Genomic DNA, 25,044 nt, shown 5'->3' on the forward strand with positions numbered 1-25,044 from the left:
ATATTAATTATAAATCTTATGCTTCATCACCATCACATTAATCATAAATAACAGTCATTTTGGAAACCTGCTGGTTAATAAAACCAAAAAAAAGGATTGGACATACCTCCCCCTTTTAGTTATATCCTGGTTACGAAGTTTTGAGTGTAATAAGTCATAATTTTCTTAAGTTTTGTCTCCCATGTACCTCAGCAGAAGGATATCCTAAAGTTTTTGCCCAATGAATTATTTGAAAGAGTTAGTGTCTGATCGACTATTTATCATAGGGTCATTAAATAGGGAATTAATGCAAATTGATATCAAGCTTTAAAATTAAATGGATCCAAAAAGGTCTCACTACGGAGACTGAATGAAGACTAGAAAGAAGTAAGAATTATGATTTTTTCGCCTATCACTCTTTTTCGTAACGCATAATGGAATTAAAAGAATTCTGCTTTTCATCTGTATGTCTTTTTTTAACAGGTTAAATGAACTTCCGTAGGAAAAGAATAGCTCTTGGTGTTTTCCTACTTTTGACCTGGCTATGCTTCTGGTTTAGCTACAAGATTTTCAGAAACCTTCTATACGAGGATTACCCACTAACAGACCCTGACTTGGTAAATATAACAATAGCGAAGGATTCAGTATGCCAAAGTGGAACTAAATTTGCAATTGCCATTCATAGTGCCATAAATAATACAGCGTTACGACAGGGAATCCGTGAAACGTGGGGAAATTCCAGTCATCATGGGATTCCTGTTGTTTTTATCGTTGGCTTGAATGATAACAAAGATGTTCATGATCTTATATCTTTGGAACATTCAACACATGGAGATTTAGTAGTTGGTGATTTCGTTGACACTTATCGTAATCTTACGTGGAAGCACGTAATATCCTTGAAGTGGTTTATTACCTACTGCCCAAGTGCAAATTTTCTCTTTAAGTTCGACGATGATATTTTTGTCCAGCCAAAGAAGCTAGTTTCTTATATAGAATCTATAGAGAATAAATTCGAAAAACCAAATATATTGTGTGATACTGTACATTCTGCTGAAGTTCACAGAAATAAAAAGTCAAAATGGTACGTTTCTAGAAAACAATATAGACGAAAGTTTTATCCAACCTATTGTAACGGTTACGCAATAATTTACCCTCGAAATGCTGTAAACCTTTTACTGCACACTAGCAAAGAAACACAGTTTTTTTGGATTGATGATGTGTTTTTCACCGGCCTTCTAGCAGCGAAGTCAAATATACCACGATTTACTGAGCCCATTTTTATAGCACCCTCACATGCTTTCAATCTCACTAAAATAAATGAAACTAGATTGGATTCAAATGCTACAGAGATCTTTAATAAACGCCCTGTCGGACCGACACAAGTACGAGAAGCTTCAGTATTATATCGCTTGTGGGAAATTGTGAACAATGATCAGATTTAGATTGTAAGTAGATTACCCTTTTTTACTTTTCTTTTTGTTCTTTTAACGAAAACCCTTAATATGTTGATTTACTGCTTTCGGGTACATATAAGAATATTCATAATATATTTGCGAATGGATACAGGTATTCAGTAGTGACAAAATTGGACTGGTTTGAAGTAAACTAGATTTACGTTTTAAAAAAGAAGTGAAAGTTTTATTTCGTGGTGTTTTCAACCAGGGGTGCCATTCAAATTTTCTTCCCCTTGGAAGGGGAGGGCTTTTGTTGAGAATCTAGTAGTTGTATACGGTACAGTCTCTGGAAAGTTATGGAGAGCTTAAATTATTTCCTGTCCTCTGCATATAATAGCTTATAATTTTTCTTTTGTATTCCAGTGGCTTTTATTTTAGATTGTAGATATAATTAATTTAGGATTGTAACTAGTTAAGAAGGGTAGTCGAGATTACCTGACTTTGTTTTCTGATAAAAAACTGAAATTAAAAAAAATTCAAAACATTCCCAGCATCCTTACCTCAGCAAAGTTTAACCAGGACTTATAAATAAATTGTGAAACGAGGCAATTCATTGAAATGAAAGATAATGATTTAAAAACACGTTTTTAATGCCACCTTTGCCTTTTGGGCTGCTGATCTCATAGGTCTATTTGTAACAGGTTCTGTGTTGATATCTATTGGTTTCTTATAATATTCCGTAAGGTCATTTATAATTAAGTTTGTGTATAGAGTATTTAGTGAATATTCTCTTAAGTCCCTATTTAACGAAATATTATTATTAATCCTAAGCCTGTTTTCAATTGCTTCTCCAACTACTTGCTTTATGCCGGATCTTCAAAAAGTATTTTGTGGCTAGGATTTCCAAAAACATGGGTGCTTAAAGCAGAATCAAAAGAAACAGAAGCAATATTAGAATTTAGAGCTTTTGTAATATCATCTTTATGCTGTTGTAGGCGTTTCTCGAAACTCTGGTGAGTTCTCCTTACCACAGCTTAAACATACAATACAGTTATGAAAACTCCTATCTTGCCCATGAGAAGCTTTTAGTACAGAGATCTGTACTTCGTCTGGAGCTGGTGCCTCCTAAATAGTACTAAAACACCATAGGCGGGAACGCAATTTTGTTTCGTTTGTCCTATTGCTCCGATCTTTTAGATTCAGACTGCCAGTTTCTGTCTCCAGCGGCTAGTATGGCTACCGCGCACTGTATCCCAAAAATAAATCGAGTTTTCATAACTCTATTGTATACCTAAGCTGTGCTCCTTACATAGAATTTACGACAGACAAATGGTATTTGATAGACACCTCTTTGGCGAGTAACTGCAGTTACCAGTTACTTAACCACAATTTAGGATATTTATGATTTTCAAATTATTGCTAAACACAAAATACAGATTATTTTGTCTTTATACTTTTTTAAGATTCCTAGTGGGAATATATGGGAGGTAAATTATGTTTTGGGGCTTATCGGGATTGTCAAATGGTAAATTATCGTTGATTTTACGGGAGTGTCTTTTCATTCTACGGTTAATTGTATGATTACTAAATAATATAGGATTCCCATTTTCAAAAAGTGTGTCCCTGATACAGTCTAGTTCTGTTATGATGTAGGAATCAGAACAAATGTTCAGGGCGCCATCGATGAGAGGGATTACGACAGGTCTTTTAACTTGGGAGGGGGGTTTGGTTTTAAATGTAAATATCTATTGTTTTGTGTTGGGTTTCTGTAAATAGTAAAATTTAGTTTATCCAAGCTACGAACAATTAGCACACCTAGGAGTGAGATTTTATCTGCAATTCCAATTTCTAAGGTAAACTGTAAATTCCTGTCATGTGTATTAAGGTGATCTAAAACCCCCTAAGTTCATTTTCCTCGTATGACGACGTTACATGGATGACGTAATTTCACTTTGGAACTATGAGGAAAATTCTGGTTAAATTCCATTTGAAACATACAAACACTAGGCACGTTGAACTAATAACAAAAAAACTCTATGAAACTTTAGCGCCAAGAGCGAGGGGATAAGACCCCCATGGTACACAGAATGATTTCTGTTAATTTCGAGTTTCAATATTGCTCTTTACTTCCATTTGAAATAAAAAAAAATTTAACCTCGACTGGTTTCAAAGAGGCAATTAGCATGCATCAACGGATAAGCTCAAAAGTTGCTTGCAGACAAAAAAAAAAGAAACAAAAAATGACAATTGGAAAAGACGAAGAGCAAATTTATTGGGAGAGCAAAATGAATTTCTTCTAAAACATGAATGGTGATCCTTAGAATAAAGCTTTTTTGTTTATCATTCTTTTTTTTTAATGCGTAATTGGAAATTCTGTTTTTCAACTGTGTGTCTTTTTTTAACAGGTTAAATGAATTCCCCTGGGGAAAGAACAGCTATTGGTTTTTCCATACTTTTGACCCGGCTATGCTTCTGGTTTAGCTACAAGATTTTCATAAACCTTCTGGACGAAAATAACCCAGTAACAGACCCTGACTTGGTAAATATAACAATAGCGAAAGATTCAGTATGCCAAATTGGAACTAAATTTGCAATTGCCATTCATAGTGCCATAAATAATACAGCGTTACGACAGGGAATCCGTGAAACGTGGGGAAATTCCAGTCATCATGGGATTCCTGTTGTTTTTATCGTTGGCTTGAATGACAACAAAGATGTTCATGATCTTATATCTTTGGAACATTCAACACGTGGAGATTTAGTAGTTGGTGATTTCGTTGACACTTATCGTAAATCTTACGTGGAAGCACGTAATATCCTTGAAGTGGTTTATTACCTACTGCCCAAGTGCAAATTTTCTCTTTAAGTTCGACGATGATATTTTTGTCCAGCCAAAGAAGCTAGTTTCTTATATAGAATCTATAGAGAATAAATTCGAAAAACCAAATATATTGTGTGATACTGTGCTTTCTGCTGAAGCTCGTAGAAATAAAAAGTCAAAATGGTATGTTTCTAGAAAAGAATATAGACGAAAGTTTTATCCAACCTATTGTAACGGTTACGCAATAATTTACCCTCGAAATGCAGTAAACCTTTTACTGCGTATTTCATCGATACAGTTTTTTTGGATTGATGATGTGTTTTTCACAGGCCTTCTAGCAGCGAAGTCGAATATACCACGATTTACTGAGCCCATTTTTATTGCACCCTCAAATGCTTACAATATCAGTGAAATAAATGAAACTAGATTGAATTTCAATGCTACTGAGACGTTTAATAAACGCCCTGTCGGACCGACACAAATACCAGAAGCTTCAGTACTATATCGCTTGTGGGAAATTGTGAACAATGATCAGATGTAGATTGTAAGTAGATTACCCTTTTTTACTTTTCTTTTTTTGTTCTTTGAAAGAAAAGTATGTCCCAGATAAAGTCTAGTTCTGCTATGATGTAGGAATCAGAGTAAATGTTTAGGCGATCGACGAGATAGATTATGACCGCTCTTTTAACTTGTGGGGGGGGGCTGGATTTTAAATGTAAATATCTATTGTTTTGTTTTGGTTTTCTGTAAATAGTAAAATTGAGGATAAAAAGACTTCTTGCTATCTTGGAAAGGGTTCAGGTTAGGAAAATGAAACTTTCAGGGATGGGTATACAGGCTAAAGTATGTCCCGGGAAGATATTTTAAAGTACCCATCTCTGCTCCTTCTCCCTCTAGAGGGCCCTGAAATTTGCCTACATGACGGTCCGTACCTATTGAAATTTTGACAAAACATTTTACGGTAAAATTCTAGTTAATTGACTTCTTGCTATCTCGGAAAGGGTTTAGGTTAGGAAAATGAAACTTTCAGGGATGAATCTACAGACTAAAGTATGTCCCATGCAGATATTTTGAAGCAACTACCTCCACTCCTTCTCCCTCTAGAGGGCCCTGAAATTGGCCTACATGACAGGTCTATAGGCTACCTATTGAAATTTTCACAAAACAACGTTTTACCTTAATTTTCAGTTACTAGTTGCTTTTTTTCTGCCTTTAGTTCTGAAAATGCAATTCCTGTCATTTGAGTAGATTTTTGAGCCATATCTATGTTTTTTTAAAATTTAGGAAATGTATTTGCATATCTTTAAAACCTTTTAAAATGGAATTGAGCAAAGTTATGAAGCTGAAAACAATTTTGCAGGGCCCTCTAGAGGGAGAAGGAGTGGAAATAGTTGCTTCAAATACCTTCCCAGGACGTACTTTAGTCTGTAGATTCATCCCTGAAAGTTTCATTTTCCTAACCTAAACCCTTTCTGAGATAGCAAGAAGTCAATTAACTAGAATTTTACCAAACTGAGTTTATCTAAGCTACGAATAATTAGCACATCTAGGAATGAGATTTTATTTGCAATTTCAATTTCAAAGATAAACTGTAAATTCCTATCATATGTATTAAGGTAATCTAAAAACTCTAAGTTCATTATCTCCATAGTTACAAAGTGATATTACGTCATCCATGTAGCGTGCCCATATGGGGAAAATGAACTTTCCTTTTTCCGACAGTGCACGAGCTTGGGTATTTTATCTTCTTCTTTTTCAGTTTTCATTTCTTTTTAGCCTGCAAGCAACTTTTGAGCCTATCGGTTGATGCATGTTAATTGGCTCTTTGGAACCAGTCGAGGTTAAATTTTTTATTTCAAATTTAAGTAAAGAACGATATTGAAACTTAAAATTAACAGAAACCATCCTGTATACCATGGGGGTCGTATCCCCTCGCTCTTTGCGCGAAAGTTTCGTAGAGTTTTTTGTTGTTAGTTCAACGTCACTTATGTTTGAGCAGTCAGCAGTGTTGCCAGATATAGGATAATTATGCGGAACGTAGCATAATTAGGAACCAAAAGCATCCAAGCATAATCCTCATTAAGATAGCATAATTGTAGCTTAATCTAAGACGATGTAGAACAACTCATAACGTCACATCAATAAAACGAACACCAAAAATGGTTTATCGAATTTTTCAACCAAACTAAAGTAAGATTTTCGGCACAGCGACAGACTACGAACCATCTGGCATTTTTTTTTGTTCTGATCCTGTGGTCTATGGTCTATGGCAAAAAAAGTGCACTCAAGATGTTTGAATTTAAAGGCATGTGGTGATTGGTTGGACTGGTGAAGATGATTGTTTGATGAAATTTTGAGATTTAGAGGGGTTTCATGTTGTTGTTGTTGGTGGTGAACGGTGAGAGAATTTTGCAGTGCAATTAGACCTAGTCCTTTCAACCATAGGCAATGGTTCATGGTTCAAGAACTGGTTGATAGCTACTACACATTAGCTAGACACCAAACTATCGCCGAAACTCCAAAAGATTTTGTGAAAAGCTTATGCTGATCAGATATTGTTTTCTAATCTACCAAAATCACTAGGTCACTAGGTGTCGTAGTGAACCGATTTCCAAGTCTCATGCCAAAATTCACAGATATTCACTCCCAGTGGCACAAGCTGCCATATGCTTTTAGTGACTCCGAAAAGATAGATATGGGCAAAATTACTACAGACTTGATGTGGAGAAAAATACGCGAAATGAGAAATTTTACCGACGAAAGAGTTTTTCCAGATCTGGCAGAACTCACCGAGAGGGTGCTCTCCCTACCGCATTTGAACGCAGAATCAGAAGAATTTTTTCTTGGATCAGTGATGCCAAGACAAAACAGCGGAATAGGTTGAAGAAAGAAAGTATTGAAGCCGTGCTGGTCACAAAATCGCAACTAAGAACAAAAGATACAGTTTGCTACAAATACGTCCCTACAGACAATCAGATGAAGCTCCACAATTCCGAGAACCTCTACGTAGCCACCCCACCCCCTGGTCAAGAAGTCGAATCCGAAAGCGAAGATGAAGAAGATCATTGAAAATGAACCGCATTTTCTTCTTCTTTTTTTAATGTATCTGAAGTAAAATTTTGATGATGATGTAAGACACTATGTTTTTCAAATGCCGCCAACCGCTCTGAGAAGAAAGACGACTTGCGAAAAAAGACGAAAAACGTGAACCAAATTGTGAACCAAGATCCTTCCCCTGGACATAAAAAAAAAACCTTTTTACTTATTTTCTATGCTATTTTACCTTTTTCTTTGTCTCCTTTGTTTATACCCGCTTTTGTTCCCTTAGCGGGTTAAAAATAAATTATTAGGCTATTATTATCAGTTTATATTCTACTCAGAGCCTTTATTAAGATAAGACAGAATTCGAATTGTCTTAAATGATCAACTTTTTCATGAAACCTTTGAAAATATAGAAGCATAGCATAAATCTGTCCAAAAAAGCATAATTTTGGGCTCAAGGAAGCATAATCCTCTCCGTCCCATCTGGCAACACTGGCAGTCAGTCTTAAGACATTGGACAAAGATTTAACTTTAACGTAGAGAGAGAGAGGGGTTAAAGAGCGGGAAGCCCCAATCTCACATGGACTAATTTTTGTTCATTTCAAGTTTTAATACTCCTTTTTACTTTCTTTTGAAAAAATCTTGTTTTTATTTAATCTATCTCAGGTTTTTTCACCCAATTGTTTGATAACTATCTTTAAGGTTTAACAGCGAAGAGGGCTGATTTTTCAAATGGAATTTAACCAGAATTTCCCCCAATGTTCCAAAGTGTAATTACGTCATCTATGAAAATGAACTTGAGAATTTTTTAGATCACCTTAATACATATGATAGGAATTTACAGTTTACCTTGGAAACTGAAATTTCAAATAAAATCTTATTCCTAGATGTGTTAATTATTTTTAGCTTAGGTAAACTCAATTTTACTATTTACAGAAAACCAACGCAAGATATTTACATTTTAAATCAAACCCCCCCCCCCCACGAATTAAAATAGCTGTCGTAATCTCTCACGTTGATCGGGCCCTAAACATTTGGTCTGATTCCTACATCACAGCAGAACCAGACTTTATCAGGGACATACTTTTTGGAAATGGGGATTCCCTTTTATTTATTAATAATACAATTAACCGTAGATTGAAAAGACACTCCCGTAAAATCAATGATAGTTTACCATGTGAGAATCCTGATAAGCCCCAAAACATAATTTACCTCCCATATATCCCAAAAATCGATAGGAATCTTAAAAAAGTATACACACAAAATAATTTGTATGTTGTATTTACCAGTAATTTGAAAAACATAAATCTCCTATATTCTGGTTAAGATAAAACTCCAGTTACTCGCCAAAGTGGTGTCTATCAAATACCATGCAACTGTGGTAAATTCTATGGAGGGAGAACTCACTAGAATTTCGAGGGACGCTCTAAAACAGCGTAAAGTTGATATCACCAAAGCTCTAAATTCTAATATTGCTTCTGTTTCTTTTGATTCTGCTTTAAGCAGCCATGTTTTTGAAAATCCTAGCGACAAAATACTTCTTGAAGAATCCAGTTAGCAATGACCTAGGCATAAAGCAAGTAGTCGGAGAAGCAATTGAAATCAGACTTAAGATCAATAATAATATTTCCTTAAATAGGGACTTGGGAGAATATTCATTAAATGCTCTGTAGACAAATTTAACAAAAAATGACCTTACGAAATACCATAAAAAGCCAATAGATATTAACACAGAGCCTGTAACAAATAGACTTGTGAGATCAGCAGCCATTGAATTCAATGAATTGCTTCGTTTCATCACAATTTATTGATCAGTCCTGGTTATACTTCGCTGTGGTAAGGATGCTGGGACCGTTTAGAAAAATTTTTCATTTTAGTTTCATTAATTTTATCCTGTTGTAATTTGTTTTCTTATATATTTTTGTATTGCTGAGGACGGCCATTTGGACATAAGGCCGAAATATTCGTTCTAATTTGTTTCCCACTGTCTTGAGATATTCCCTATTGTTCTTCTTGTTTGGTGTTTGAAAAGGAAGTTTGTGGTTATCTTCTAGTTCTAAAGTGAACTGAAGGTTAGAGTCCAAAGCGTTTAGATGAGTCAAGAAGGAGTTAAGTGACTCATCTCCATGATCCCACACAGAAATAAGATAATCCACAAACCGACAAAAGGAACCGGTGTTTCAGAGAAAAATTTTTCAAAGCAGAGGTTTTAATGAACTCCATCAAAGTTGCCAAAAATGGTGAAAGGCTCGTACCAATTTGTAGACCCATGATTTGGGTGTAAAATTGGTTATTACATCAGAAATATGAGAAGGCTCTATTGCAAAGACGGACGAGGCGCATAATAGTTTCTATATCCAGTGTTTTGAGGCCATTTGGTCAATATTATCTTCTAATTTTCTTTGAAGAGCCAGTTCACATTTTTTAATATCACAAGATGTGTACATAGAAAAGGCATCGAAACTGGCAAAAATCGTATCCTTTTTTCTATCAAGGTCATTTAATCTTTCAACAAGGTGAACTGAATTTGTAATGTATGAAGTTTGAGTTCGCATAATGGAGCGAAAAAGTATTGACAACCATTTTCTTTCCCAATCTGGCGTCGAAGAGCTACAAGAAGCCACAATTGGGTGTAGAGGAACTCAATCTTTTGGGATTTTCGGGAGACCGTAAAATTTAGGAGTGGAACAAACTTTAGGATAAAATAATTTATACGTTTGTGGAGTAATCAGTCTTTCAGTTTGCAAAATTCCAAGCTCCTTTCGTACTACACGGGTAAATTTATCTGTGGGGTCTGAATCTATGGGCTTGTAAGTAGGAGTGTCGAATAAAATATATGTAACTTTTTTTATATGAAGTTTGTCAAGTTTAACAATTTATTTCCTTTGCCATGCCTGGTGATAATGATGTGTATTTTCTTCTTAAATTTTTGAAAATTTGTGTTTCCTAATATTTTTTTTTTTACCGTAAGGAATGCAGAGTGAAATTGGAAAAATGATGTAGAAAATGTTACGAGTTTTTGAAATTGTATTACTAAGAAAAAACCGTTGTTTTTTGGTCTTTTGAAATGTGGATCAATTAGTGAAAACCAACCCTATCACTCAATTGCCTTTCGGATTGCGTACCTAGAATTAGGTGGAAACGAGGAGAATTTTCTTTACTCTACAATGCTGTAAAAATTCTTGCTGATTAATAAGTTTGACGTGTTTTTTTGACAAATCAAAATAAGCTAGAACAGACTTGGTCAAATGCTCTCTGTAAACTAGTCGTAAATGATTTCTGAGACCCCGCTGGCTAATCATGATGAAACATAAACACCGGAAGAAACCCATGTTATGTGTAAGTGACCTAAATTTTGCCTACCTCAAACACAAGTGAATATCTTAAAGATAGTCTCCAATGGAGAGGCGGGTATACTTAGTTTAAGTATTGCCGTGGAAAATCCCGATTTACTTCGAGAAGAGGTGGTTAAGAATATTCTCGATTTCATTCCGTATTCCTCAAGGTAAAAAAATCAGGAAACATTCTCAAAAATTTAAGAAAAAATACACACATCATTATCACCAGGGCTGATAAACAAAACAAAATTGTTATCCTTGATAAGATTTCATAAAAAAAAAGTTACTGATATTTTATCCAACACCTTTACTTAAAAGCTTATAGGTTCAGGCCCTACCGACAATATCACCCGTGTAGTACGAAAGGAGCTAAGAGTTTTGTAAACTGAAAGACTTATTACTCCACAAATGTGTAAATTGTTTTATTCCAAAGGTTGTTCCGCTCCTAAATTTTACAGTCTACCAAAAATCTCCAAAGATGGACTTCCTCTACGCCCAATTGTGGCTTCTTATAGCTCTCCGACTGCCAGATTGGGAAAATGGATGTCGATACTTTTTTGCCCCCTCATGTAAACACAAACTTCCTGCATAAGAATTCAGCTCGCCTTGTTAAAAATTAAAGGACCTTGATATAAAAAAAAGATACGATTTTGGCCAGTTTCGATGCCATTTCTATGTATACATCTTGTAATATTAAAAAATGTGAACTGGCTCTTCAAAGAAAACTAGAAGATAATATTGACCAAATAGACTGCAAAACACTGGATATAGAAACTATTTTATGTCTCGTCCGTCTTTGCAATAGTTGCTCCTCATATTCCCGATATGATAACCAATTTTTCTACGAAATCATGGGTCTACGATTTGGTACTTCCCTTTCCCCATTTTGGTAACTTTTTATATGGAGTTCAATGAAATCTCTGCTTTGAAAAATTCTCCTCTGAAACACCGGTTCTAGAGTCGGTTTATGGATGATATTATTTCTGTATGGGATCATGGAGAGGAGTCACTTAACTCCTTTTCGACTCATCTAAACACTTTGGACTCTAGCCTTCATTTCACTTTAGAACTAGAAGATAATCACAAGCTTCCTTTTCTAGATACCTTAATTTTTCAATAAGTCTCTTAGCCTTGAATTATCTACTTATAGAAAACTACGCATAGCGATAGGTATTTGCATTTTCCCTCCAACCACTCTCCCTGCATAAAAGGAAGAGTTGTTATGTTGTGAGAGCAACACTTTGGTTTTGTAGGTTTTTTTTTGTTCCTAGCACCCGATTTCAGCTTATTCCTAGAAAGTGGTAAAGATCTAACCTCTGCAGTTTTTATCGGAAAGCTTCGTAGAACTCTTGCCTCGGGCCAAAAATCTACTGTGTCTACCCATTTCTATTCATGATTTCAGCTGGGTTTATCATTCGGTTTTTTGCACTTGGGATTGCGGTAGAGAAATGGTATCAGATGTGCCTGTTAAACTTTAAAAGTTCTCTTATAGCTAAAGAATTTAGAGTTTATCCTTTGCTCCTTTCTAAGTGATGACGTCAGAGACTTGACCAACGGCAAAAAAGTCAGCTTTTGAACTAAGACAGATAGATTTTTTTCGATGGCAGTCGATAGCTCTTGATGAGCTGATAAAAGTATACGTCATCCATTTTTTGGTAGACAAATTCCTTCATGAGAAATACCAGTTTCAAAGTTTAAAGGGGTTGATAACTTAAGTAGTAAGGTACACCTAAAACCAAAAATAGGCTGTTACCAATTATGAGACACGCAGGGGAGTTTTAAGCAACGATCGGATGTTAGCTCATAATCATCTTTGGAAATGAGGGGATCGCCGCTTTTGCTAGTTGGTGTACCTATTATTTGTTTCCGGTGTATTTGATGGTAAGACCACTTTGGTTCCAGTGGTAAGACATGTAGGAGACTTGTAAGTAATAATCGGCTGTTAAGCTACAATCATTCTCAGCGATGAAGTGTTTGCAATTTTTGCTAGTTGCAATGACGGGTTTGCAATATTTTTGCGATTTGGTGTAACTAGTAGTTATTTTAAGATCCCTACAGGTTAACAACTTCAGCGTTTAATCGAAACGAGGAAACAAAACCAAAGTGTTGCTCTCGCAATACTTTACTCGACGAAGCAGAACAAATGTTGCCGCAACACCTCACGTTGCCCATGCAACGTAGATCTAGTTATTTCTTTGATTGACCGAGTAATAAGAATATACTCGGAGTCTCACATAGTCTCCAAATTGAACTATATTGCCGTGAAATTTTATTTTGCCATGGGTACCCCATAAAATACTTGAAACCATTATAGATAAAAGACGAAAAAAGGCAGAAAAGAACGCATCGGTTCCACAAACCCAAATAGATATCGTCCCATTGGTGGATGCAGTGCGGGATCCAGGGGGGTGGCAGGGGGCGTGCGCCCCCTGACGTGGTGGTGAATTTATGGTTGCTACCGCTTGCTCTGGTTTAGGTTGGGACAATTTTTATTTTTGTGATTGGTTTTTTAATAGTTGAGTTTTTAGTAAGTTTTTAATTATTAAGACTGTCTTTTTGCAAACAAGTTTGAAACAAGGTTTTAGTTACTTTGTGTGGTCTCTTTTATATTTTACTAATGTCGCATACCGCCAAAAAGTATTTAATTAAATTTAGGTTTATAAAAGGAATCTGTCCGTATTGCCACAAAAGCCAACTGAGAGGCGAAAATCTTCATTTTGTAATAACAAGGTGGGGTTATTTAAAATCCTAACTTCTTTAGGAAGTAGAAATGATATATCAGGATTTTGCTGTCACAACTTGGCTGAAAAGCAAACTGTTTACTTCTTTTTACAGTCAACAATTTGTTTTCGAGTCTTGCTATGGCGCTGAGGCGAAGATATTGATATCATTACTTTTTTTGCCTATCTGTTTTGGTTTTTTTGGGTTTTCTGTTTTGCAAAGCAGGGTGGTTTTTACAACATTGCTGTTTTTTAGGGGATTTGCATACTAGAAAGTAAATGTTTTTTCTTAGGGGATTTGTATAATAGAATGTAAATGTATGAGAAGTGCAAAAATTATTAATTTAAGTTTTGGATTTTGGTGAGGAAATGGTGGTCACTTTACTGCCTATTTTCATCTAATTAAAGCTTTGCATTATATGACATATCATCTCCTCTGTTCATCCTAAAACATTAAAATAAAGGCCAAACTCTTTAGAACTTTAATAAAAGTTTGTGCAAGTAAATACTTAAAACTAAGTATACGAGTCGAAATACTCCTTCCATTTATAAAATAAATTCATTAATTCCATTAGTTATTTATAAAAGAAGGCAATAACTATACGTTCATTTTTTTTATCTAGCTGGCATAGATGGGTTTTGAATCAGTAGAATGGCATCGATTTTTTTTCAAATATTTACTAATAAAATGTCGATAAAAAGTGGAAATTCATACAACTTGACTTAACCACGGAAACGGAATTTCTCACCTTCTCAATACAAACCAGTCACAAAATATAGTTATGTTTTGCATAGGGGTTGCATATATATGTCCATAGAATTGTCTAAACTGTTTATATATACCGCTGAGGGTTTTTATACTTATTTTGATACATGCCATCCAATCATATCTTCACGATTAGTTGTTCACAAATCAAAATTTTTATAGGACAATTCTCTTGCTTAGTGCTAAGTCTGAGTAAAATTTCAAATTTTTATTTTTGTGCTCATTTGACGTATCGAGATTTAAACGTTTGAATTGAATATCTGAAAATCTCAAGATTAAAAAAAAAAATAATTAGAAATCTACCACAGCTTGAAACCCTGAAAATTTAAATCACCGATCTATACCTATCAAATACAAAAATAGCAAACCTAATAGTTCATTTTTTAAGGAGTATTAAATAAAAAAATACGTTTTTTTAACGGAAACTAAGGAGCGACATTAAAACTTCAAACGAACAGAAATTACTTCGTATATGAAAGGAGATGCTTACTCATCAACGCCCCGCTCTTTACGCTAAAGTTTGACTCTTTCTCTTAACTCTATTTTTTAAAACAGTAAAAAGCTTTAGCGTAAAGAGCGGGGCGTTGGCCGCCTAAGGCCAACACAGCTGCATATGCTCCTGCTTTATCCCAGTCTATTCAAAGCTTCCCTCTTCGAACTCTCTAAAAAACTCTGGTTTCCTTTAAATTCTTTTGTACGACCTCTTTCATTCCCATTTGGAGAAAAACTGCTTTTCGTTTTTTCCTAGATGGCTGGCTGAAAGTATGATCTTAAGCATTCTGTAATTCTTCAGCCGCAGAGCGTGTCCTAACCATCTGAATCTTCCTCCCATTACAACCCCAGAAAATGGAATAAAATCACATTTTTCGCATTTACCGTTTTAAATACGGTCGGTCAGACGGGCAGCTAAAAGAATGCATGGACAATTTCTCTGGGATTCTGTTCAGGATCTCCCTCAAAATAACCTGAAAGTTTCAATTTATTATCCTGACCCATATCTAAGATATTACAGATACACCCATTTAAAAAACCTGGATGCACATAGTTTATATTGATATAGTTGATCATCAACAACACCATACCATGAATGTTTCAACGTAATACCCTTAACTGCTCCTTGGGTATACCACAGAAGCCCTTTTGAGAATCTAGAAATGCATTTTGTCTTTTGGTACAATTTTACAGCCTCCTCAAATTTTGCTGAAAGTTTTAGCCTAATACGGCACTCCATATCTGAGATAGTGCATTTATACCATTTTAACAACCTGAATGCACTTCAACTCATTTTATTCAGTTCAATAGGTTGAGCAGCAGTAGTAGTTGTAGTAGTAATAGTTGTAGTAGCAGCAGTAGTATTAGTAGTAGTAGGCCTAGTGGCAGTAGTAGTGGTAGTAGTAGTAATATTAGCAGTTACCACACACAGCAGCAGTCATAAGCAGTCTTAGAAGTTACAAGTAGTCACAGGTAGTCGCAGTTAGAAGTGGTTAACAAGCAGTCGCGAGTTGTCACAGTCGCAAGTAGTCGCAGTCGTAATCGCAAGCAGTAACTGTCACAATTTAAGTGGTTGCAGTACTAGTAGTCACATTAGCAATCACAAGCAGTCACAGTAACACGTAGTTGCAGTTGCAAGTAGTTGCAGTCGTAATTCGTCGCAGTCGCAATTATTCACAGTCGCCTTTGTAGCCGCAGTCTTAGTTTTAAGCAGTTTCAGTCGGGTATAGTTGTATTTATGCAACTATAGTAGCAGTCCCATTCACAAGTAGTTGCAGTCACAAGTAGTCGTAGCCACAGCCAAAAGTAGTGACAGCCACAATCGCTAGCAGTTGCAGTTGCACTTACAGTAGTTTTGGTAGTAGTAGTAGAAGCAGTATTAGGAGCAGTAGTAGTAGTAGTAGTAGTAAACATATTTTCTCTTTTGGTTAGTTGAACGTCCCCCTTGACATGCCCTGAAAGTTTCAAATTAATTCCCTAACTGTTCCTGAGATACAGCTGGTAAGCCCTTTTGACAATCAGCGTGAATATAGGGTGTATTGATTTAGCTCAATATCCCCCTTAATATAACCTGAAAGTTTCACCCTAATGCCCTCAGCTTACAAAACCCCTTTTACAGCAAGAATAACTTATGATTAAACAGTAGGCAACATAAAATGTAATTTACAACCCTTGCCTGAAGGTTTGCGGGCATCAAGTCGTCACTAAAGACAGTCATTGGACTTCTCAACTATTTTGAGTACAATAGTTTTCTCAGATTAGCCTCGTCCATTTTCGACAACTCCTTCCATGCAAACCATAGTATTAGTATTAGTTTTGATAAATAAGCATTAACATAGTATTGATTAATATATAATTGAGTATAATTTAATTAAAATAGTATTAGTTTTGACAAATAAGAACACACATGGTAAAGATACATCTAATCTATTAAAAATATTTGATCATTTAAGAAACTTGGGTTTTAGCTTCGACAATTAAGAATACAAACGGCTCAGATACATTTTATTTATTAAAATGCTAGATTATTTAAGAAAGTCGTGTTTTAGTTTCGGCAAATAAGAATACACACGGTTCAGATACGTTTAATTTATAAAAAAATATTTAAGACACTTGCGATTTTGTTTTAACAAATAAGAATACACATGGTTATGATACATCTGATTCGTTAAAAATATTTAATCATTTAAGAAACTTGGGGTTTAGTTTTGACAAACAAGAACACATGCGGTTAAGACACATCTGATTTATCAGAAATATTTGGCCATTTAAGAAACTCGGGTTTTAGTGTTGAAGAATAAGAATTCAAACCGTTAAGATACATCTGATTTATTAAAAATATTTGGTCATTTAAGAAACTCGGGTTTTAGTGTTGATAAATACGAATTCACACCGTTAAGATACATCTGATTTATTAAAAGTATTTGATCGTTTCAGAAACTTGGGTTTTAGTTTTGACGACTAAGAACACACACAGTTAAGATATATTTGACTTAATAAAAATATTTGTTAATTTAAGTTTTGACGTTGGGCTTTAGTTTTGACGAAAAAGAGCGCATATGGTTAACACACATTTGATTATATTTATCTTATTTGAAGATTTAAGAAACTAGGGCTTTAGATTTTATAAGAAAGAATACATACGTATCATCGCTAAAAATATATACGTCTTTACTAATTTCGACTTTATGCATACCTCAATATTAAGCAATAATTTCAATAGGCTTTATTCTATCATTTATCTCAATGAGCTGTTGTATCATCGCTTAAAATATATACGACTTTATTCATTTCGACTTTTTGCATATCCAAATACTAATCACTACTATTCAAAAAGATTTGAATTTCAAAAAGAAATTAAAAAAATATCGCTACAAACATTGTTTTTCTAATAGGAAAAATCATAACTAACATATCTATGTCATCTTCATTTCGTATTTCAAAAATATGACAAATGATTTTATTTATTGTAAGTATATTTTATGTCATTTTAAGACATGAAAAAAAAGTTATAAAAAATTATAGCTAAAAAATAGATTCAATTTAAAAATCAAGTATATAAAAGGGGGGGGGGGGGGTAAAAGTTGGGGAGGGACATGGGTGTCCTTGGAGGTTGGGATATGGATGACTATTAGTTCCCCCTAAAAGAAGTGTTGATACAAGCACACATTCCCATGAATATGATGATAAAAGCGGTTACACTATGCCTATGTCATAGATGCTGTCATGTAAATTTCAATACTATATCAAAAATTCTATTAGTTCAATTTTGAATAAAATGAAATGGTTTACTTAAATGGTGATTGTCTTCCAATACTTGAATCAATTGACTTGTGAAGGATGAAGATATGTTAATCATTTCCTAACAGGAATATGTAGATAATCACAGGATCTAGTTACTAGGAAAACCGTTTATGTTAATGAAGTATCTCTCTTTTATTATGGTTATAGTAAGTAGGTCAATGCTCTAGTTTAGTATAGGCAATCTTTAGTATCCAAATAAGGGTGTAAACCCTGGACATATGTAGGTCATACTACTCACCATATCCAAGTGCCAAATGGTACTAGAAACGGCGCTTTTGGTGTCATGTCTTAAGTGGAAAAGCTGGGGCTAGTGGGCTACCAGAACTCCTCAGATAGATGTTTAATGGGTCATTTGAAATCTATTGCTTATATCTACATGCTTTTAATCAACTCTACCATCCGTGAGTGCCATTTAGCACTAAAAAGAAAAACACTTTTGGTGCCACTTCTCAAGTGGAAAAGCTTACCTGCAAACTAATTATATTCCCTACAGACACATGGAAATATAATTAGTTGGTTTAGTCGTACTAGTTTTATTGCTATATGTTAAATAGACTGCAAAGCAGTAATTTTGTATGTTTTAAGTTTCAACTTCGCTCTTTACTTTCCCCAGAATTTTTTTTTTTAATTTATGTTCTTTTAAGCTATCATTTGTTCATATAGAATAATTTCGTGTTCATTTTAATATTAATTTATCATGTGACTTCATTTCTTCTCGTTTAAAGGCTTTAACTATGGTCATTATTTCTTTTTATCTTTTTCGTTTAATCGTGTAGAAGAAATGATTTTAGAAAGTTAGGAGGAAACTCTGTTGATAGAAAACTCTGAGATTTAACATACCATTAAGTATTCGTACTTATCAGGGGGCACACAATTGCATTGATTCAGCCCTTTATGATCTGTTTTGCCCCGGGTTTCACGTGGTATTATTTCGACATAGTCATTCTAAAGCAGAAATATCTAACAAATATACCTTCAGCAGTAGGCGTAACTAAGGTCAGACAACATGCGGATCTTCAAAAGATAAAACTGGAACAATTAACCTACTCTCACTTTCCAGCAAGTTTGGCTGAGACCTGGCAACTCCTTCGGGAGGCTGTCTTAATAACAAGAACTGGAGAACCCCTTCCCTCTGCATAGTTTGGGTTGTAATCATATACTAATAAGCTTGAATAGGACGCTAGCTCTTTCTTTCCACCAAGTTCAGTTGGGATCTAACGGTAATATCCGGTAGTCATACCGATTACATCAATTTGGGACTCCCTTCTCCACAGATAGGCCAAGCCGCGCCTGGCACAGCGATTTACAAATTCTTGCTTCAAAAGGCATAACTAGAATTCGAGATCTTATTTCCCAAAATTATTGGTTGAGGTCTAGCCATCCTTTATGTCAGATCTCCAGAGGGAATATATTTGGGACCCTTCCTCTCCCACTCCATGGACGATGGACTATGAAATACTGATTGCCCGTTTTGCCAGGTCTTCTGATAAAAAAAACTTATGACCTCCCCCTTCCCGTTCTCTATAGACGTATGTCGGGTTGTTTTTTTTTTCTTAAAGTTGAACTTAAAACGAAGAGAAATTACCATAAGTTTGAAACCCCCCTCAAGTTTGCTTGGAGGCTGTTATCATCTGTTTTTGTGCATAATCAAATGATTCCAAAACAGATCCAGTGGCAGAGTAGGCTACTTTACTCAGTTCCAATAAGTGCTTATTCGAACTCTCCTTCTAACCTAATTCTTCAAGCTCTTTTGCTTCTATTATGAATCGGAATTATATATTTCGCGGCACAGTATAGCAAATGAGCCGGTCGTGAGATCTGCCCTCCCAACGTCTACTAGGTCTAGCTGTTGTCTTTTTTATTATTCCACAGTTGATAGTTTAATTTGCAACTCTGCGGAAACTTCAGGTAGCTCTAAATTTTAAGGCAAAAAACCATTATGAGTGTAAAAGCAAGCAAAAGTAAGAATTTGACAAGCTTAGCTTGGCGGCACATTTGCAGTAAAGGTAGCAAAATTCGATTGAATTCCGCTAGATATTCTTAGGTAAGCGTCAATGAAGCGACGTACCTGAATAATTAGCCAGATATAACGTAAGAATAAATTCTCGTTTTATACAATGTTTTATAATAAATTATCATCATTTGAGCTTGGGCTGTTGTCGTAGCTCATTTCCACCTATTGTTCTTAAAATTTTTGGGCAAACCGTATACTTATTTTATTGGTCAGGGCTGATTTTTCGGTTCAAAATACCTAGACAGACTTGAAAGCACTGTCACTTTGGAAAATGACAAAGACTGGCGATTTTTCTTCTTGATTTGGTAGGGGAAAAAAGTAGATAGGGTATGTTTAGAATCACTTTACTTTTAATTACCAAAGATTTCCAGACAGAGGGAAGGGAGGGGCTAGAACGTTTACAAAAAGATAAGACATATAAAACATAAGGTTGTAATCAAAGATGTCAACTCCTTAAACATTTACAGGTCCTGGGTACGATGCAGTTCCCATCAAAATTATTTATCAGTTTTCGTATTCGCCCTAAAACATCCTTATACAACCTTCATGTAAGTCCTAAAATATTTATGAAATGTATTGCATTTATTGCAAAATGAATTTAATTAATTCAAATCAGAATCATTTTTGTGAAACCACAAGTAATTAGCCAGATCAGATATCCTTCGTCAGTAATGACCTGCATAATTAATGTAATACCATTATCTTTCAGAATTAATTGGCAGTCAGTTTCTTACCTTTCTGTTGGATGTTTAAGCTTGTATTTTTCGGCTAGTCTGGTGCCTTAATTATGTCCAAATGTGCCAAAAAAAGATACAGATGTAGTAGGAAGACCAGAATCGCAGGATTTTTGTTGCTGTTGTCTACTGTCATATTACTTTATTTCAACCTCTTTCAAGACATCGAGTGCGTAGTATCTGATACTTACCAACCCTCAAAGTTAGATGTTGATACAATTGAAATAGCCGTAGAAAATACCAGTATTTGCACAAATAACACTATGTATGTAGTAGCTATTCATAGTGCGTCTGATAACATAAGAGCTAGATTAGCAATACGCAATACTTGGGGTAACTTGAGCGATTTACATGTCCCTGTGATTTTTTTTATAGGACTAAGCATTTCAAAAACTGTCAATGATGATCTTATCGATGAATTCAAGGCGTATCAAGACCTTGTCCTTGGTAATTTTATTGATACATATAGGAATTTGACATGGAAGCATCTTATGCTGCTTAATTGGACAAAAAAGTTTTGTCCCACAGCTAAGTACGTATTGAAATTTGATGATGATATACTTGCTGATGTAAGAGCCATGACTTCATATTTAGACAGACTTGATAACAACACAAGCATAATATGCTCGATTGTATCGAAGGCAATGGTGCAAAGAGGTGCCCGATCAAAATGGTGTGTACCAAAACAAGAATATTGCAATGGTACTTACCCTCTGTACTGCAATGGATTCGCTGTGGCCTATCCAATGCAATCCATTCCGTCTTTATTAAATTTGAGCAAAGAGGCTGATTATTTCTGGATAGATGATGTTTTCGTAACAGGAATTCTTGCTGAAAAAGCTAAAATTCAAAGAGTTAGTGCTGATATTTTTGTTCTTCCAAGTGATTTTATTCTTAAGATTATTGTGAAGCATCAAAGCGAAGGAAAAGCTAGAACAATTTTTAAGGATAAATATATAGTGCCTCTAGAAAACCAAAGAGATCGTGATCTTGCTCAACTATGGCATCGCCTTAGAAAAGCATTTTAGTGATGTTAATGCTTATTGGTCAGTGTTTTGATATTCCAGATCAACGTTTTGTGGCTATTTTTAAAACATACTGTGATATTATAGAAATGATAGCTTGTCATTTTGTTTATGTCTATCATTTCCCCCCAAAAATATTTATTCGTTATTCTTCAATTTGTTTCTTAAAAAGATTTTTGGTTAAAGGAAAAGCCTGTCACCTAAATTTGCTGCATTGGAATCGATACCTGGGCTACTTCTTGCAAAATAGAGCACCAATATACTGAACTATCCAAGAGACTAGAAAAACAACAAATAGTTCTAAAAGGACTGGAATGTGTATTGCTACTTGTGTATTATTCAGAACACACTCAATAAGTGAAGTTAGGTTCTTTCGTGAAACAAACTACGATGCAGGTACATTTTAATTAAATATTTGGTACTTGTTCGTTATTCAGTTGATTCATTTCAGAACACACTCAAGAATTTTGCTGAGAAAATCCGGTTTCATAGCCACAAAGATAAAACTCGATTTAGTTTGCTACGCATAGTGATAGAAGATAGTGTCTGACAATGGATTTTGAAATAAAGATTTGGGATTTGCCAAAGACTGAAAAAGAGGCAATTATATTTTTCCAGGATAAGGGATCCTATTGCGTCAATGGACACAACATGACTTCATACTCCCGTACATCCCGCCATCATGTACAATCACACTTAGTAGAGTACATGTGGCGGGTGGCAGTAAAGACAGAAGGAAGACCTCCTTTTAACACGATTCTTAACGACATTTCTGCGTTCTGGGTACATAATTCTAAGTTGTAATTTTACAATTCTCCTAATAAAATATTATATTTTCCTCATATTTTGTTCATAACTAGGTTAGGTTAAGGTAGGTATTTGATATAATGCACAGCACCCCCCTCCACTCCTAATGTGCAAATATATAGCCCAAACAATTGATAAAGCTAATGAAATAAAACAAACTGCGTATAGATATTACAGTCGAAATCTAGACAAAGTTGATGATGTACAGAGCCTTACAGATTTAACTGTTCTTCAAAAATCTGACATTTGAATTATAGTTTGAGAATAAGTCAAAATGTTTTGTGTAATGTGTTAATTTACTATTTTTTCGTGAGATAGTTCCTCGTAAGTAATAGTTCGTGGTTAGGTTAGGTATTTGATATGATGCACCCCACCCCCCATAATGTGCAAATACATAGCCCAAACTTTTGATGAAGCTAATGAAATAAAACAAAATATGATGAAAATATAATACTTTATTAGGAAAATTGTAAAATTACAACTTAGAATTATGTACCGAGCCTTCTCGTAAGAGCATAAAGTCATGTTATGTCCATTGACGCATTGTTTTGTTGTGGGCAAAAAACTCTTATCCCGGAAAAATATAATTGCCTCTTTTCAGTCTTCAGCAAATCCCAAATCTTTATTTCAAAATCCATTGTCAGACACTATCTTCTATCACTATGCGTAGCAAACTAAATTGAGTTTTCTCTTTGTGCCTATGAAACCGGATTTTCCCATAAAATGTACCTGTATCGTAGTTTGTTCCACGAAAGAACCTAACTTCACTTATTCAGTGTGTTCTGAATTATACACAAGTACCAAACACATTTTTGGACCTTTATTTATTTTTTAATTCAAACCGTCTAGGTTTGAAAAACCTTGACCGTGGCAAAAGTAACCTGAGCTCTAAAGAACGGAACTTCGAAAACAACATACACATTAAAAGAATCTAATTATTATGCCGACTCCAAAAATATTCCTTTGGTTTTAAGTATGATGATACCTATCAAAACCAATAACCATAAGAATATACGCGTAATTTAGCAAAAGGAGGAAAAGGTCCCCCAAACAGACAATGAAAACTTCGGTGCTTGGCTAATTCCCCTGCCCCTGAAAACTTCTCTCGTGGAAGATTCTTTTGGAAAATTTTCCTTGTAAAATTGGCTCCCCTCCTGGAAAAACTCCCCCTTAAAGAATTCCCTCATATGTAAAATTGAGCCACCACAGAGAAACAGTATGACAAATAAAAACAATGAAGGAAAGAAGGAACTTTGGAATATTCTACCAATATTCCAAATAATGGACACAATTTGTGGTGCATAATATCCAATAATAGCATTTATATCAAAATTGTTGTTTAATTTTAATTCTTTTTATCGTGTTTTTGAGTTATCATAGCAAGGTAAGATAAAAGTTAACACTGGAACTGTGGGCGTGATATCAATCCCGAAAGGAAACTTGTTAGATATATCGAAGTTTTTGAATATAACAGATATCCCAAAATTTTAATTAAATTATCATAGGGGTTAGAGGGGTAACATGTTATCGTAAGGGTACAAAGTTTATCATAGCGGCTAGAGGAGAGCCGGATTGCAGAAAGGGAGCCTAGAGGGGGATATATTGTCCTCCAATAGCTCTCGGCCATTATAAGGACACTATAACTTCAATTTCCAATTGAATGAGCCCTCTCCGAAGTTTTTACGATAGTCTCTTCCATCTGAAGGGATGGGAAAAGAGTTCTTTTGGGCACTTTTGTGGCCCATTTCTACACTTTTCTGGCAGCGTTTTGAAGGGAAGCGAGTTTTTTGTATTTTCATTTTGCATTGGGGTCCCCTTAGCCCGAGGTTTCATATAAGTTTCAGGCCAATCGAAAAACTTCGCACTTTTTTAGCCGCCTTTGTTAGAGGGACCAATCTTCCAACATTTTTTTGTATATTAGTCCCCTAGGCCGAAGGATTTACGGCTGCAAATTTCCAATCGATAAGGGAAAAGGTTTTGTTACTCACTTCCGGGCCCCTCTCGCTTCCCAGAGCAAAATGTCTATGAATTTATCGTCCAAAAGAATGATTTCTGGAAGTTTCACGTCACTAGACTCTCAAGGTTAAACATGGTCCCCCTCTTTTCCATTATAAAATCTATATGTAAAGAATCGATAATTCACATAATTTACGGCCCTTATCCCAGGGGCTCTGAGAGTTATTTAATCATTGGATACATATCAATTAATACTTTCATCTACTCTAAACAAAATGGCTACCTGGAAATACTGATAAGGTGACCTAAGGGGTTAAAGAAGGACTGGATATCAAAACAGCTCTAGGACAGGAGCTGGTTACTCTCCAATTACTTTAGACTTCAAATAAAGGGACGAGAACTCTCAATATCCGATCAAGCACCCTTCAGATTTTCTACGGCCACTAGGTTGGAGTAAGGAGGGGGCAGCACACTCCTATGCACAATAAATTATGCTCGTTTTAGGGTTTAATGGTACTCTACTTTAATTTAATTGTTTGTTTAATAGCAGAAAAGTCGGTTATATTTGGTCTTTGTCGTCTTATCACCAGGAACCACTAGGGGTCGTTCGCTACGCAAACTCTAAGTCAAAACCAATCAAATTCAAAATTGAC

The 25,044-nt window shown here is 35.2% G+C and overlaps 2 protein-coding genes and 1 pseudogene across 2 annotated transcripts; all 3 read left to right on the forward strand.

The window, feature by feature from the left end:
• The first annotated feature begins 467 nt into the window (after positions 1-467).
• LOC136032427 (N-acetyllactosaminide beta-1,3-N-acetylglucosaminyltransferase 2-like) lies at positions 468-1,421 on the forward strand. The gene has a single exon (XM_065712737.1). It carries the CDS (start codon positions 468-470, stop codon positions 1,419-1,421), a length of 954 nt encoding a protein of 317 aa, XP_065568809.1.
• On the forward strand, positions 1,227-21,226 carry LOC136031991 (N-acetyllactosaminide beta-1,3-N-acetylglucosaminyltransferase 2-like; annotated as a pseudogene).
• Positions 10,446-22,470, forward strand: LOC136031990 (beta-1,3-galactosyltransferase 5-like). Its single transcript, XM_065712054.1, has 2 exons — positions 10,446-10,575; positions 20,579-22,470. The coding sequence occupies exon 2, from the start codon at positions 20,657-20,659 to the stop codon at positions 21,629-21,631; it is 975 nt and encodes a 324-aa protein (XP_065568126.1). The 5' UTR covers positions 10,446-10,575; positions 20,579-20,656; the 3' UTR covers positions 21,632-22,470.
• Positions 22,471-25,044: the final 2,574 nt, after the last annotated feature.

The sequence above is a fragment of the Artemia franciscana genome, chromosome 10, assembly GCF_032884065.1.
Source record: "Artemia franciscana chromosome 10, ASM3288406v1, whole genome shotgun sequence".
In the NCBI taxonomy this organism is placed as follows: domain Eukaryota; kingdom Metazoa; phylum Arthropoda; class Branchiopoda; order Anostraca; family Artemiidae; genus Artemia; species Artemia franciscana.

Coding starts and splice junctions, on each gene's coding strand:
- LOC136032427 (XM_065712737.1), top strand. CDS start 468: ATGAACTTCCGTAGGAAAAGAATAGCTCTTGGTGTTTTCCTACTTTTG.
- LOC136031990 (XM_065712054.1), top strand. CDS start 20,657: ATGTCCAAATGTGCCAAAAAAAGATACAGATGTAGTAGGAAGACCAGA.